Consider the following 12,952-nt stretch of genomic DNA (forward strand, 5'->3'; position numbering starts at 1 on the left):
TAGTAGAGACAGGGTTTCTCCATGTTGGCCAGGCTGGTCTCGAGCTCCTGACCTTGGGCGATCCACCCGCCTCGGCCTCCCAAAGTGCTGGGATTACAGGCATGAGCCACTGCGCCTGGCCCCGGGTTGATTTTGATGCTTAGCTAGGTTTGGGATCCATTGAATTATTTAACACCCGAGGTGCCTTTTGTTTTTAATGTTATTCTCTCAACGTGTTTTAAAAATGAAGCCCATGAGATACTTATGAGGTAGTAGAACTTTTCCCCACATTGGTGAAGTAAAAATCTTGGGATTTTGATAGCCAGATTATCTTAGGCATTAAAAAAGATCACACCGACGCCCTCTCTTTTTATAGGGATTCGCAGAGGCATTTTTGGAACATCTCTGGAAGAAATTGCAGGATCCAAGTAATCCTGCCATCATCAGGCAGGCTGCTGGAAATTATATTGGAAGCTTTTTGGCAAGAGCTAAATTTATTCCTCTTATGTAAGTAGCCTAATTTTCCGAGTACTTTTTAATATCATGCTTTAAAAAGAGTATAGCATTGTCTCAAGTCAGAAATATCTCCCTTATTTTTTTGGCATGTTTTTAAAGTGAATAAAATCCCTACTCTGTGCAAGATGTTTATATTTCTAAGTGGTGATTTTAGAATAAAGTGTGTCCTTTTTTATATATAAAACCCTGTATGTAAGGCTTTTGTCATCTCTTTTGTGTGGTTGCACTTAAAGATCCATTTGTTTTATGGATAGAGGACAGAGTTGTATACTGTTTTGATTCTTTTTGTAGGTTTGTCATTTTTTCATTTGCATTCCGAATCTATTGTATCTGTTAGAGCTGAAGAAAAACCCTTTTAAAGGTAATAGACCTATCTAGGAGGCCAGTTTCTTCCAGTAGCCCATGAAGATATCTTTGGACAAGGATGCTGTTGAAACCCTTCCCCAGCCACAAAATTATTCACCATAGGACTTGACTAGGATGCATCGGGGAATACTGAAGTCCACCAGACTGTCTTTCTCTTGAGAGGTGTTGGTGAACGTGTCCTATTTAGCCAGTCACCCTAAGAGGGGTACCTTTGAGATGGATAGGAGAACCTGCTTTCCATCCCTTGGGACGTTCTTAGGGGCTCACCTGTTCCTAGAAGGTCAGAGCTACTCTGCCTTGTAATTGGAAGGTTGTCTTCTTACGCACCCATCCTTATCCTTCCTTTCTTTGCTTTTCCTCTGTACCCATGAGTATTATTTAAAGAAACCTATGAACTTACTTAGCATGGTTTGTAATGAAAGGCATTTATGTGTTTTTATGTTATTCTGGTTTTTTTATGAAGTGTAAAGTTGACTTGAATTTTTCTTTTCTCTAGTACTGTAAGATCATGCCTAGATCTTTTGGTTAACTGGCTGCACATATACCTTAATAACCAGGATTCGGGAACAAAGGCATTCTGTGATGTTGCTCTCCATGGACCATTTTACTCAGCCTGCCAAGCTGTGTTCTACACCTTTGTTTTTAGACACAAGCAGCTTTTGAGCGGAAACCTGAAAGAAGGTCAGTGTTGTGGGAGTGCTGGACTGGATTTTCCTTGTGTTCTTGTCACCCTTCAGAATGGTGATTCATTACTTTTTTGAGATTTTTATAAAAACTGGATTCAGAAAACTGCATGTACACTCAAACTTTTAATAATAATTTCAAGCAGCTCATAGGCCCCTACAAACCCCTTAAGATAGATTTGAGCTTGAGAACCCTACAAACCCCTTAAGATGGATTTGAGGTTAAGAAAGAGGTTTCTGCCTTTGAAGGTTTGAAATGTGAAGATGTCTCCAGAGGTGAGGCTGAGCCCTGGGCTGTGCCAGCGCCCTGTACAAAACTTCAGTTGGATGCACCTTCTCTTTGTTGTCCTTGTAACAGCCTAGTAAATGGCAGGTATTCTCCCTTTACAGACAGCACCAAAGCACAAGAAAGTCATTTTCCCAAGATCACATGGTTACTGGCAGGATTAGAAAACTGAAGCCAGGTTGGGCTGACCCTAAAGTTTGAGTTTATGTAGATTAAACTCTGCCTGGAGCCTTGAGACTTAATTGACCATTATTGTTTTGCTAATTTCTAAGAGTTACTTATAATTCAAATCTATCAGTTGAAACTTACTAGATTAGTGTATTTTAGTTGAAGAGAGTCTCCAAGAACAGTGTTTATAAGTCATTGTAAATTGTTCTGTTTATGTTTATGAATAATTCACATGGTTTGGTGGGTCACTTCCTCTAAACTGGGGTCTCTCAACCCTGCACGATTGCCATTTGGGCTGCATCATCCTTCATCGTCGGGGGCTGTCCTCTGCACTGTAGGATGTTTAACAGCCTCCACCTACTAGCTGCCAACAGCAGTCCCCGACCACCCCCAGCTGTGACACCTAAAACTGTCTCCAGATACTGCCAGGTGTCCTCTGCGGGGGTCGCAGTCTCTTTGGGTTAACAGCCACAGCTCTAAACTGAAAGTTGTACGTGTTGCATTATATATGTTTACCTACATCCTACATGCTTCTAAAAGATGTTGTATGAACTAGTAGGATGAGGTTTTATCACAAGGTAAGTAAATACAAGCTCTGCTTTTCTTTGTATAAATTAATGCCAGGAATCTGAATTAAATATCTTGTTTTTGTAAGCTGTGACATCCCATTTAGGTAATTTTTATTGAAATATGCATCAAAGAAACTCCTAAGAAAATATACTTAAGTACAAGTTGGTCAGCTTGCCTCTTAAAATAAATGTGGTGTCTTTATTTTACTCATGTAGGAAAGAATTATATTCATTAAGTCTAAGAAAGTGGTTTCTGTCTAAATTTGCCTTCTGTTGAGGTAGAAGGCAAATTTGGAGTTTTCTTGTTTAGAAAAAAAACTACAAATGACTACTGTGCACCTGAAAACAGCACTCAGCTTCACTAACAAGACTTGCAAGCTAGAATCAAATTGCTGTTTTGTTTTGTTGCCTGTCGTGATTGTTAGCTGAAACCAAATCACAAGATCTTTTTCTCCCTCTGTATTAACTCAGCCTACACTGAGCTTACAAGCGTATGAACTTCACATTGTCGTGGAATCTTACAGCCTGCTACTTCCTAAGTTTTCTTTAGAGAAGCTGCCTTGGTGACCAATGAATGTGGTTAGCCTAGTGACATTCTTCTGGGCCATATACTGTGTGACTATCTGCATGGACCTTTATTTAAAGCATTTCTGCAAAAAATTTTTTTAAGTTTTTTTTTAAATGTGTGATAATTTGTGCTTTTAAAGATATCTTACACTTTTCACTTATTTGTACCTTTAAAAAAATCTTTTTTTTTTTTTTAAACCAAAGGTTTGCGGTATCTTCAGAGTCTGAATTTTGAGCGGATAGTGATGAGCCAGCTAAATCCCCTGAAGATTTGCCTGCCCTCAGTGGTTAACTTTTTTGCTGCAATCACAAAGTAAGTTATTTACGCTTTCTTGATGGGAGTTATTTAAAATATTTTTATTTATGTTTATCTAGTATTGTAAGAGTCTGTTAAATTTCTATGAAATTAGTAACATTATAAAAGGCCAGGCGTGGTGGCTGACGCCTGTAATCTCAACATTTTGGGAGGCTGAGGTGGGAGGATTGCTTGAGGCCAGGAGTTAAAAGACCAGCCTGAGCAACATAGTGAGACCCTATCTCTACAAAAAAATTTTAAAAATTAGCTGGGTGTGGTTGCCTGTGTCTGTAGTCCCAACTACTCAGGAGGCTGAGGTAGGAGGATCACTTGAGCCCAGGAGGTCAAGGATGCAGTGAGCCCTGATTGTACCACTGCACTCCAGTCTGGGGTCCAGAATGAGACCCTGTCTCTTAAACAAACAAAAACAACCCAGTCCTTGCAGGAAATACTGTGATACAGCTATTGTTTTTATACTTTGATGGCATTGGAAATTGCTACTACTTCTTATCCAAAGGGCAGCACTTTGAAATAAGTATGGCAACCAGTAAGCTGAGAGGGGCAAAGCCATAGATGCTTATTAGAGTGACTGCTGTAATAGTAATAGAAATAAACTGGACGTGAGGCAAATGTTGACCTGTAAGAGATTGGTTTAGAGAGTTCTGTTCTCTCAGGTCTGGTAGCTATGGCTAATCCATAGCCTCTCCTCTGTGCCAGGCAGTTCTAAGCACTTTACATAGAACTCATTTGATCCTCAAACAGCCCTCTAGGATGAAACCCTGTTTATCAACGGGGAGGTGGAGGTACAGAGAGGTGAAATCACTTGCCTAAAGTCATAGAGCTAGACTGGCAGCACAGATTTAAATGTAGTCTGGCTCCTTTGTAAGCTTTCACTAAGTTATTCTGCTTTATGGAGAAAGCAAATTGGAGAATTGAATATTCAATGAGGATATTTAGGCCGGATCATAGCTTAAAATCTTCAACAGATAAGAGCCAGCAGCTTGCTGAGCTCCGTCAGCCTCTTTAGTTCTCCTTTGCTAGGCGTCTGGTTCAAGGTGTCCTCTCTTCTGAGTCTCAGTGATAGCAAAGGATTAGGAAAAGGCATAAAGAGACCAATAAGCAACGGCGGTGAGTGGGTGGAGGCTTCAGCATGTTGGTTAAGATGGTGAGCAGCTCGAAGAGTGAGGATGGATGAAGCAAAGCAGAGGCCGCTGCCCCTGGTATGTTCTCAGGGTGGGGACAGAGGACTGCATTTGTGAACCATCTGGTCCAGGGGCTCTCGATTTGGGGTTGGCATGTGCATTGGAGGCACAGAGTGTGATGTGATGTGAGGCTAAGAGCAGGGGATTGAAATAAAAGTCTCTGCCTAGGTACGGATATGGTAAATAAAGGTGTGTACCATTCTGTAGCTGTTGCTTTTGCCTGCTTGATGGTTTTGAGATTGAACCATACTGACACAAAGCTTTATTTTGATTTTAACTGCTCTGTTATGTTCTGGGAATCTTTTTTATTGAGTCTTTGTTGGGATTTCATCTGTTAGTTTTTGTCTTTTTTTTTTTTTTTTTGAGACAAGGTCTTGCTCTGTCACCCAGGCTGGAGTGCAGTGGCGTGATCTTAGCTCACTACAACCACCACCTCCCAGGCTCGTGCAGTTCTCCTGCCTCAGCCTCCCGAATAGCTGGGACTACAGGCGCCTGCCACCATGCCCAGCTAATTTTTGTATTTTTAGTAGAGACGGGGTTTCACCATGTTGACCAGGCTGGTCTCAAACTCCTGAGCTCAAGTGAACCGCCTGCCTCAACCTCCCAAAGTGCTGGGATTACAGGTGTGAGCCACCGTGCCCGGCCGGCTGTGTTAGTGTTTTAGTGCTCAGGAACATTCTTGTGTGTGTGTCCTTGTGTGTGGGCACACGCTTCCTTGTCACACACCCAGAAGTGCGGTCAGCTGCGGGGTTGTAGGAGATGCAGATCTTCAACTTTACCTGATAGTGCAAATCACCCTCCAGTGTGGTTTTGCTGATGTGTCCTCCACCAGGAGGAGGGGTCAAGTGCTGTGAGCCTGGGCTAACAGGACAGAAATCAAAGTATGTGGCTTGAAGTTGCCACGGTGACCTGAGAACCTGAGATGGAGAGTGACAGAAGTGAGGTCTAAGTCCTCATCTTGGAGAAGCTGTCCAATAAATAATTTTTCAAGTTGCTCAATCATTTAGAGACAACTACTGGAAAAATTAAAAACATAATTGTCTTTTTTTATTTTATGTTTTCTTCTATGCATTTAACTGTTCTCACTCAGCATGCCCAGTCCTTTCTGTGCCTGTTTTTGAGGTCATGACTTAGTCAACCCTGTGTCCCTCCTTCAGTAAAGGCTTATTTCTTCTTCAGTGCTTCTTCAGCAAGTCTCTTCACCAGCCACTATTTCCTCCTGAGGAACTCCTGAATCCCTCTTCCACCAACCTTCTAATTCTTTTGCAAACAGTAAAAATAAAGACACCTATAGTTATGTAATCTAAGAGTTTTGCCTTGCAAACATTTATTTTTAATGAATAATATCTATTACTCATTAAAATATAAGCCCAGTTTTACATTCTGAGCGATAGCCACATTTTCTTTCTCCTTAGCAAACTTGCAAATAGAAGACCCACAGAACGGTACCCTAAAAGTGGTACTTTCTGCTTTATATTGTTATTTGTACTAGCACTTGTTACATTCAGCAATTTCTCTGTGGTAGGTACAGTTGTCACACGCAGCTCACATCCCCACAGAGTCACTCCAGCATGTTAATGCCTCTGTCTGTGTTGTTTTTTTGTTCCACAGTAAGTACCAGCTCGTCTTCTGCTACACCATCATTGAGAGGAACAATCGCCAGATGCTGCCAGTCATTAGGAGTACCGCTGGAGGAGACTCGGTGCAGACCTGCACAAACCCGCTGGACACCTTCTTCCCCTTTGATCCCTGTGTGCTGAAGAGGTAGGTACTTTTAAACATTGACACTGGAGGAGGTGGATTTTTTTTTCTTTTTGAGACGGAGTCTCACTCTGTCGCCCAGGCTGGAGTGCGGTGGTGTGATCTCGGCTCACCGCAAGCTCCGCCTCCTGGGTTCACGCCATTCTCCTGCCTCAGCCTCCCGAGTAACTGGGACTACAGGCGCCCACTGCCATGCCTGGCTAATTTTTTTTGTATTTTTAGTAGAGACGGGGTTTCACCTTGTTAGCCAGGATGGTCTCAATCTCCTGACCTCGTGATCCGCCCGCCTCAGCCTCCCAAAGTGCTGGGGTTACAGGCATGAGCCACCACGCCCGGCCAGGAGGTGGATTTAAACGTGATACATGTTTGCTTTTCCCAAAATTGGCCACTCTTCGCCAGAAGTGGCCCTTCCTCGCTGTTGATGAGCGTCTCGTGGTCTCCCTGCGTATATTTCACAGATGCAAAGTAGAGGATGCCTAGCAGGACTTGCCGAGTGGCGCAGGCACCCCAGAGTGGGTAGATCTTTGCCTCACTAGGAGCCAGACTGACATCAAGGGTTTTTGGGTTTTTTTTTGTTTTTCTTTAAACTGTTATTTAAACATGTAAGGTTATGGGGATAATGGTGCCAGGATAGGGGAGGGTGCTGTCTTTTCTTGCTTCATAATTTTGTGCCAAGTGTCTTGTTCTTTCCTCTAGAGACCACATCCCATTCTGTTGCACAGGATAAACAAAACACAAATGATTGGCTGGGCGTAATGGCTCATGCTTGTAATCCCAGCACTTTGGGAGGCTGAGGCGGGTGGATCACTTGAAGTCAGGAGTTCAAGACCAGCCTAGCCAAGATGGTGAAACCCTGTCTCTACTAAAAATACAAAAATTAGCCGGGCGTGGTGGTGGGCGCCTGTAATTCCAGCTACTCGGGAGGCTGAGGCAGGAGAATCGCTTGAACTCGGGAGGTGGAGGTTGCAGTGAGCCGAGATTGTGCCACTGCACTCCAGCCTGGGCGAGAGAGTGAGACTCTGTCTCAAAAAACAAAAAAAAAACCAAAAAGCGATTTATCTAGATGAGTTGTTCTAGAAAACCACTGGGCCAGCCTTAACTTGGCACTTGTATAAGGAAGCAGGATTTTTGCTTATTATGTTTTCTAAAATAACTAGCAGCATCATGACCGTCTGGGATTGTCTGGTCCCTTAAGTCTTGATTGACTGAAACCAGATTAGTTGTTTTTCCTAGACTTACTTTTCAGCAAATTACTACAGAAATATAAAAAAGAGAGTTCCAGAATATTACGGTTTCATTTCCATTTGGATATACTATATCTAACTGACTTGTCAGTCTTTGTAAAGTTTAGAAACAATTTCACGTGAAAATGGAAAGATGAAAAACAGTAGTTCAATACTCCATTGACATGAGTGAATGAACTCTTATGCAGAAAGAGCCACATTAGTTACAGCATTTACATAGAGGGTTGTTTTTTTGTTTTGGTTTTTTTCTTTTTTTTTTTTAATGAGACGATCTCGCTCTGTCGCCCAGGCTGGAGTGCAGTGGTGTGATCTCGGCTCACTGCAAGCTCCGCCTCCCAGGTTCAGGCCATTCTGCCTCGGCCTCCCGGGTAGCTGGGACTACAGGCGTCCGCCAACACACCCGGCTAATTTTTTGTATTTTTAGCAGAGACGGGGTTTCACCGTGTTAGCCAGGATGGTCTCGATCTCCTGACCTCGTGATCTGCCCACCTCAGCCTCCCAAAGTGCTGGGATTATAGGCATGAGCCACTGCGCCCAGCCAGGTTTTTTTTAATGTAATTATTTAAGCCGTAGTTTTCACTTCTTGGTTTTGGGTAATAGATCTTGTGAGAAAAGATCCAAACCAATTTTGACTTCTGCTGAAGTATTTAACTTGACTTTGAAATGTGATCTTTGTTGACAGGTCAAAGAAATTCATTGATCCTATTTATCAGGTATGGGAAGACATGAGTGCTGAAGAGCTACAGCAGTTCAAGAAACCCATGAGAAAGGTCAGTTTGTGATTGATTGAGCACACTCTCGGAATCTCCTTTCTGGCTCCGGGTCACAGTCAGATAGTAAGTGGCAAGTCGCTCATGCGTGTCATCCCCGCACTGTAGGGGGTCAAGGCCAGAGGATTGCTTGAGACCAGCCTGGGCAACACAGTGACACCCTGTTTCTACAAAAATTTTTTAAATTAGCTGGGCGTGGTGGTGCACACCTGTAGTCCCAGCTCCTCTGGAAGCTGAGGTGGGAGGTCAAGGCTGCAGTGAGCTGTAAATGTAGCACGGCACTCCAGCCTGGGCAACAGAGCAAGACCCTGTTTTCTTTAAAAAAGCACACCGAAACCGTGCCTTACTCATTCTACCTTTATAAAATTCCAAGCCCAGGTTTTGGTGTTATTTAAAGAGTCTGTGGCTTTTTTGGATAAATTGCTTAACCAGACACTTCACATACTGACATGTGAGAAGCGAAGGTTAATTACAAATTAGCTGAACAAATTTAGATCTTTGCCACTTGCGCATTCTCACCAAGTAACAATCTCCAGTTGACTCATGTTGAAATTGACCCAGCAGTTTACATTAGTTTTATAGAGCTTCATGAATGGCTGGTGAAGACGCAGGTTGCAACATACCCTCCAGGTCACATGAGGTGGAGCTGAGACAGTTACAGTTAGAGAGGAAAGTTAGAATCCAGTAATAAAGAATTTCGCTGCTCTGTTGCTTGGGAGCACATTTGTTTTCTCATTAAAAGCAGCTTCAAGATGGCTTTTTTGTTGTTGTTTTTAATAAGTAATCATTGGAAAGCACCTTTCATCTTTTTCTCTATGTTTTGCATTTGTTGAGGGGCGTGTAATTCATTCACATTGTGTTAGGTACAAGAGCTCTAACACTGGGCAAGAATGACTCGTCATGTTTCCTGTCCCCATTGAGCTTCAAATCTGTTTGCAAGTCAGACTTGAAACAAATGATTACAATGTGTGATGAGCAGTTATGTGGGTATGTTGGTAAGAAGGAAGTGCTTATCAGAGGGAGCTTTTGTTCTGTTCTGTTTTGTTTTTTTAGAGACATGGTCTCGCTATGTTGCCCAGGCTAGATTCGGAACTCTTGAGCTCAAGCAGTCCTCCCACCTCCGCCTCCCGAGTAGCTGGGACTACAGGCTTGTGCCACTACACTGGCTTTCTTTTGAAATTAAGATATTTTCTTCACCATCTTTACAAACGTTAACACCTTCCTGAGGAAGGAATTGTTGAAAGCTTTTCAGTCAGCAGTGGTGACGTTACTGATGATTTCTGATGTTTCTACAGGAGATAGTGGAAGATGAAGATGATGACTTTCTGAAAGGCGAAGTGCCCCAGAATGATACCGTGATTGGGATCACACCGAGCTCCTTTGACGCGCATTTCCGAAGTCCTTCGAGTAGTGTGGGCTCCCCACCCGTGTTGTACATGCAACCCAGTCCCCTCTGACGGCAGAGATTTGTGACTGAGTGTGACATTTGGGATTCCTCATCACTCGTCATACCCTCAGTACCCAGCTCGTGCCATTGGGCATTGATGGCATTGAGCTGGAGCGAGTGCCTGCGGCTGTGGCACTTCCAGGTTCGACTGAATCAAGCATCTGAAGACTGGGTTTTTTTGTTGTTGTTGTTCCCCTTACAGACAAAATGAAGACTATCATGTGCAATCTTTTACAGTGGGGTTGATGATATATTTGGAAGGATTTGCTTGTTTAATATGTACATTTTTTGTGTTAACAGCTTTTTGACACAATTACTGGGTAATTTCTAACATAGGCAGCAGACTGTTTCACGGGTTGCTGTTTTAACATGGGTTTTTGTCAGATCCATGGTCATAGGACTTTGCTGATCAGCTTTCAGTGAAGAATCCTCTAAGTTAAAACTTCTATTTAAAGACTTTAACTAGAAAGTGTTTATTTTGGCTACATTGTTCACCTTCTGCTGTATTGGTATTTGTCTGTTGGGATTTCAAGGGAGTGTAGAGAAGATAGAAAGAAAGCCAAGAGCTGGCCCGACGTGGTCTGGGACACAGAGTTGGAGCTGGCACTGAAGATCTCCAGGGACTTCAGAGACCAATAAAAGCCCATAGGGAAGAGAGAGGGGATATAGAGAAACAGGATCAGATGTGTAATATACTTGGCACAGCGAAAAAATGGATTTAAAAGACAGAAATGGAGGTCCAGGTAGATGTAATTCACACGGACTGAAAGTGAGCCTGGGCTTGTGTGAAACACATGAGATTGGATTTGACCCCTTGGCTCTCAAGTGTCCCCTTAGATCTAGAACTGCTCCATGGTGGCCATCAGATCGAGTCAGTTTTGATCTGCATCAATTAGTTATTGAGAATTTCTTTGTTCAAACAGGAAAATTTTTTTAGATTATTTGGTGTTACGGTTTTGCTCACAACAATAGGTGGAAGTTTCTAGTGCAGTCTTGGTCTGATGGCTGTGCGTATCGTACATTCGGCTTGGTGAAATCCTTCTCTAAAGCCTCTTTGTATTTTTATAACTAAACAGAGGAAGTCTTCAGAAGACCTCGCTTTATAACAAATTTGTGCAAACACTGCTAGAGTCATTTTGAAGCTCAAGCATTTTCACTTTGTTTCTTACATGTGTACTTTTTTGTTTACTTGTGAAAATGGCCATCTTTAAGCATATTTATTTTCTGGCACTTCTATTTATTTAAAGGCAAGCAATATTTTGTTGATCATAAATATTTTGTAATGAAATACGTCCTCTTTCCCAGGGCTTTGTATGCGCTTGTATAATTACATTGATGGCAATGTAGAGTTTGAATTTCAGTGTGTAAATACTTTTTTGGAAAATAGAAATTTTTATTGCTTTAAAGTTTTGGATATGGGTGGTTTTCTTTTGGGGGCTTGGTGGAAAGTCATTTGAGAACTTTAAGGTTCTCTTTTTAACTGCTGGCAAAATGTTGATTTTTTTATATTAGATAAAATGAGTAAATGAAATTCCCCAGAAATTAATAGTAAGTGGGGTCTTTGTGGGTTGGGAAGTAGTTTTAACGTAGAAAGATATTTACAGATAAGTCTGTTTAATTTCAAAGAGTTTGTGAAAAAAAATCCATGGTGAAAATAAAACAATGACATGGTTAATCTGGAACTTTCATTCTTATACCAATAAAAGGTACCTCAATACATGTTCTTTCAATTTCTGTTTTTTTTTTTTTATTTAATGTATTAAAGCATTTTGCAGTGGAAAACTCCTGAGGCATTGCTGTTGAAGAGGGAGAAATAGTGCTGGTGTGCTGGGGGGCTTGATGAAATTCATTGCATGCCGGGGTGAGGATGGCTTCCGTGTGCACCGTATGAAGTATCCGCGACTCTCCTTAATCATACCCAGCCAAGAGTGATTGAGGCTTGAGCAGGTCCAAGGGAAGCAGACACTTCTTTCAAAAAGTTACATGCTTTGAAGGGACATCTATGGGGAAAAATACTGTGAAATCGCCTTAGAAATTGCATGCCAACAATGGGAATTTTTCCTTTCACTAAAAAGCAAGCTGTCAGTTGTAGGAGTCTCCAGGGTCTGTCCTTTTGTCTGTGTGCTCTGGTTTGGTCTTCCTTGATGAGAAATGGCTGAATTTTTACAAGTCAACTTACCGAGTGCCACGGGCTTCCTTTCCTAACTAGCTGTTTGACCTTGAGCAAGTTACCTAACCTTTCTGAGCGCTAATTAAACTGTAAAATGGGAAAAAGATACTAGTGTAAGGCTTTAAGGATTCGATGCATGTACAAGTTAACGGCCGTTGTTTTCTTGTAAGAAAGGAAGCACTTTCATGGGAAGTTTTTTTCGGTTAAAGATAACTTCCATTTCTTCCATAATACCTACCTCCCTGGTACCAACTTAGATCTGAACTGGAGAGGAGGAAGCAGCGTGTTTCCCTTGCCAGGCAGTGCTTAGGATGGTGGTTCTTAACCCTAGCTGTGCCCTAGAATCAGTCCCTCGGAGTGCTGAGAAATAAGGATGCCCAGGCTCACATCACACACCAACTCAACCTCTGATTGAATCAGTCTCCAGAAGAAGGGTCTGGATGTGGATGGTTTTTAAAGCCCCCTGGTGATTCAAAGGTGCAGGTTGCCTTGAGAACTGTTCATTGGTTTACAACTGCATACTTTTCTTGTTTCAACTAATTGAACATCCAAAGCTCCACCATGTTTTGTTCCATCAAATGCTTTCCTTTTGTGTGTTTCAGTCTGACTCTGGATCGTTGAGTAGGATTTATAATGTATCTAATAATTTGGGGCCAGGTGTGGTAGCTCATGCCTGTAATCTGAGCACTTGGGGAGGACAGTGAAAGGATCTCTTGAAGCTAGGAGTTTGAGATCAGCTGGGGCAACATAGTGAGACCCCCATCTCTACATTAAAAAATTTGAAACACAAATTGGGATCCTTTCACTAAATATTTACTAAGGTTCTGTATAATGTTCATCATTCTTTTTTTTGAGACAGAGTCTCACTTCACTCTATCACCCAGGCTGGAGTGCAGTGGTGCAATCACGGCTCAACAACTGCAACCTCT

The 12,952-nt window shown here is 42.2% G+C and overlaps 1 protein-coding gene across 5 annotated transcripts in view; it reads left to right on the top strand.

Annotated features, from left to right (window-relative positions):
- The window catches only part of LOC129015499 (RNA polymerase I-specific transcription initiation factor RRN3-like), a 34,237-nt gene extending 22,665 nt beyond the window's left edge, over positions 1–11,572 (top strand). For all 5 annotated transcript variants that reach the window (XM_054453593.2, XM_054453592.2, XM_054453589.2 and 2 more), the window contains 6 exons: positions 356–486; positions 1,358–1,542; positions 3,339–3,447; positions 6,243–6,395; positions 8,319–8,406; positions 9,702–11,572. In XM_054453593.2, coding sequence (XP_054309568.2) covers positions 356–486; positions 1,358–1,542; positions 3,339–3,447; positions 6,243–6,395; positions 8,319–8,406; positions 9,702–9,863 — 828 coding nt within the window. In that variant the 3' untranslated portion in view covers positions 9,864–11,572. The remainder of the gene's footprint in view (positions 1–355; positions 487–1,357; positions 1,543–3,338; positions 3,448–6,242; positions 6,396–8,318; positions 8,407–9,701) is intronic.
- The last annotated feature ends 1,380 nt before the right edge of the window (positions 11,573–12,952 follow it).

Source organism: Pongo pygmaeus, chromosome 18, assembly GCF_028885625.2.
Source record: "Pongo pygmaeus isolate AG05252 chromosome 18, NHGRI_mPonPyg2-v2.0_pri, whole genome shotgun sequence".
NCBI lineage: Eukaryota > Metazoa > Chordata > Mammalia > Primates > Hominidae > Pongo > Pongo pygmaeus.